The sequence below is a fragment of the Alosa sapidissima genome, chromosome 1, assembly GCF_018492685.1.
Source record: "Alosa sapidissima isolate fAloSap1 chromosome 1, fAloSap1.pri, whole genome shotgun sequence".
In the NCBI taxonomy this organism is placed as follows: Eukaryota; Metazoa; Chordata; class Actinopteri; order Clupeiformes; family Clupeidae; genus Alosa; species Alosa sapidissima.
Genome location: NC_055957.1, coordinates 50,626,776 through 50,630,100, shown reverse-complemented (window position 1 = coordinate 50,630,100; position 3,325 = coordinate 50,626,776). Strand labels below are relative to the sequence as shown.

General features: G+C 55.5%; 1 protein-coding gene across 1 annotated transcript; it reads left to right on the top strand.

The window, feature by feature from the left end:
• The first annotated feature begins 436 nt into the window (after positions 1 to 436).
• On the top strand, positions 437 to 1,832 carry LOC121707156. The gene is made up of 3 exons (XM_042089543.1): positions 437 to 568; positions 1,065 to 1,118; positions 1,218 to 1,832. The coding sequence occupies exons 1-3, from the start codon at positions 437 to 439 to the stop codon at positions 1,767 to 1,769; spliced, it is 738 nt and encodes a 245-aa protein (XP_041945477.1). The 3' UTR covers positions 1,770 to 1,832.
• The last annotated feature ends 1,493 nt before the right edge of the window (positions 1,833 to 3,325 follow it).

Below are 3,325 nucleotides of genomic sequence, written 5' to 3'. Positions count from 1 at the left end.
TCCTGTTGGGTTGGCCAAAGCCTGAAGGAGGAATAGCTTGGAAACTCCTTGTTGCTGACGTGAGTCTTGTGGGGAGCTATTGCCAAGCCTAGGAGAGCAGCAGTGAGTGAGGATTTCCTGAACATATCCAGTGGCAGACTGGCCTGTGGCCTTGGGAGTAGGCCGGTGCTTAGAGAGCCTGTTATCCGCTGGGACTGCAGAGGGCTGAGCGATGTGGCAGGCAGTCTGGAGGCGGAAGTTTCAGATGGGCTGTGTATGCTGTAAAGAGTGCAGTGTTGAGCCAAGACGGAGTGATCTTGGAATGAAGACTGGCAGTCACCTGATTACGGTGTACATTTTAGGACATCCTCAGCTGTCAGACTCAGGTGTCAGACATCAGATGAAAAGGCATCAGGTCTCAGGAAAACCGCTGTCAAGTTTACGGAATTACACAGTCATGTCTCAGACATCAGATGAAAGGAGTCAGGTCTCAGGAAAAGCGGAGTCAGGCGAAAAGTTCTCAGATGAAAAGTTATCAGTCAGGTTTCAGACATCAGATGAAAAGAAGTCAGATCTCAGGAAAAGCGGAGTCAGACTATTGTAAAAGGTCTCAGATAAAAAGTTATCAGTCAGGTTTCAGACATCAGATAAAAAGGAGTCAGGTCTATGGAAAACCGCTGTCAGAAAAAGGGAAGTCAGACAAAAAGTTCTCAGATGAAAAGTTCTCAGAGTCAGGTCTCAGGAAAACCAAAGAGTCATAATGTGAACTAGCTTGCGGAAAACAACTAGAACTCTAGAATTCTATTTCGTATTACAGGGAAGCTACACAACTGACTGTACGTACACACCGCCGCCGACTTGAGCTTCCAAAGAAGCTCTGGTTGTCCCCTTCAGGCGGGCGAAGTCCTCTCCTGGGCCTCAGGCTATACGCAGGCTGATGTTGCTGGAGCCGCTGCGGTGATATACCCGGAAGCACAGCACCAAGGGGCGACACAGGAATGTCGTCCGGTGCTGCCGGTCTTCGGTGGGCGCGTGATCTCCATCCCCTCTCCCTCCACTCGGATGAGATGGTGCTGGACACGTAGCTGCGAGCCGGTGAGCTGAGCGCCTACGAGCCCTCTCCTCCCTGTGGTCGTCAGGCACAGGCGAGGAGGGGCATGCTGCCGCTAGACGGCCCTCACCTGCTAGTCTCCGCTGGGGCCGCCGCCCGTGGGCCCTCTCCTCCCTGTGGTCGTCAGGCACAGGCGAGGAGGAGCACGCTGCCGCTAGACGGCCCTCACCTGCTGGTCTCCGCTGGGGCCGACGCCCGTGGGCCCTCTCCCCCCTGTGGCCATCAAGCGCAGGTGCAGCAGGGTTTGGCCAGCACAATCCCAAGCCTGGTTGAACCTGGTTGCCTCCAGGTCAACCTGGCGCTGCGTGTTCAGCTCCTCCAGGTGTTCCTGGAACACTCCCAGGGACCAGGGCAACGGGATGACAGACCTCGCCTTCCCCTGAGGTTCCCCACCCATCCCCTGGCGCTACGTGTCCAGCTCCTCCAGGTTCAGGGCAATTCACCCCAGGGGAACGACGCGGACTTCCACGGACAAAGGGATTACGATCCCCTCGGTACGGAGCCAGCCTATCACGGTGGAGGACCACACACCGCGCTCCAGGTCTTTTACGGATGCGATATGTCACCTCCCCAACTCTCTCTACCACGTACGCAGGCCCGTCCCACGCTGAGTCGAGCTTGGGTGACCGTCCTTTTTTTCATTTTGGCCCATACACCCAGACCAATTCACCCACAGTAAAGTCACGTCCTGCACTATGGTGGTCATATGCTCTCTTCTGCCGAATTCCAGCTTGAATGGCTTGATGGCACGCTAAGTCATGAGCTAGCTGGAGTCGGTCATGCAGTTGGTGTGCATACTCAAGCCCTGCAAGGGCATCTGGAGCATCAGGGGGTAGGCCCATGAGGAGTGAGAGTGGGGTCCGCAGCTCTCTACCAAGCATCAACAGCGCTGGAGTACAACCTGTGGACTCTTGGACTGCAGTGCAACTTGCCATGAGGACCAGAGGAATCTGCAGGTCCCAATCTCTCTCATCCTGCTGCACACACAAGGCCAGCTGTTCGGCAAGGGTGCGGTTGTACCTCTCGACAAGGCCGTCACTTTGAGGGTGGAGAGCAGTGGTTCGAGTCTTCTGAATGCCCATCCACTGACAAAAATCCGCAAAGGTGCGGGAACGGCCTACGGGTCCCTTACGGGCAGTGCATGCGTCACACCGGCGGCAGTAGGACTCTACATCCCTCCTGCACATGCTCCAATAGAACTGTTGCCGCACACGCTTCAGTGTCTTTTTCACCCCAAAGCGACCCACTCCAGGTTGCCCATGCATGGCTGCGAGGACCAATCCGCAGCTAAACATCGGGACAACAGTCTGCCATTTAGGTAAACCTGTTGCAGGCTCCACCCAGCGTCTCTTCAGCACCCAGTCATGTAGGGCCAACCCATCTTGCATGGACCACAGGCCCCTCACTGTGAGTCCATGAGCAGCTACATCTTCCCAGGATGGGCGCTGTCCAGCCTCCACCCAGCTGATCACAACCTGGAGCTCTGGATCTTTACGTTGTTCGGTAGCCCAGGACATGTTGGAGGCCGGTAGTATGGCTCGGCACTGAATGGCTAGCAGTTCATCCTCTAACACGTCAGGCAACGTGCCCTCAGCGCTGCCAGGTAGACGACTGCACTGTGGACATGCAGCTGAACAGCTCCTCCTGGATAGCCCATCAGCATTCTGGTGGTTTTCTCCCATCCAGTGCTGAATCTCAAACTGAAACTCCTGTAGCTGTTCTATCCAACGGGCGACCTGACCCTCTGGCTCACGGACAGAGAGGAGCCAACGTAGTGTGTGTTGCAACCCCCTCTCCAGTCATGTGGTGTCCAAGGAAGGTGACAGCGCGTTGCATCAGACTGCATTTCTCTGGGTGTAGCTTCAGGCCGGCTTGGGCTATTCTTGTGATGACTGCATCTAGATGACTCAACGCAGACTCAAAGTCCTTGCCATGTACGAGCAGGTCATCAAGATACACAAGACACCTTTCTTTGGGAATTCCCTGCAGCACACGCTCCATCAGTCGCTCGAATGTTGCGGGCGCATTACAAAGCCCAAATGGCATGGTGTTAAACTGCCACAACCCTGTTCCCGTAGTGAACGCTGTCTTTGGTCTGGCATCAGCAGCGAGGGGCACCTGCCAGTAACCAGACTGGAGGTCCAACGACGAGAACCACTTCGACCCACCCACCTGATCCAGGGACTCGTCAATCCGGGGTAGTGGATATGAGTCCTTAACAGTCACTTTGTTAAG

Coding starts and splice junctions, on each gene's coding strand:
- LOC121707156 (XM_042089543.1), top strand. CDS start 437: ATGTCTCAGACATCAGATGAAAGGAGTCAGGTCTCAGGAAAAGCGGAG. Junction 569..1,064: donor CAGATCTCAGGAAAAGCGGA/GTCAGACTATTG, acceptor CTGGACACGTAG/CTGCGAGCCGGTGAGCTGAG. Junction 1,119..1,217: donor CTCCTCCCTGTGGTCGTCAG/GCACAGGCGAGG, acceptor TGTGGTCGTCAG/GCACAGGCGAGGAGGAGCAC.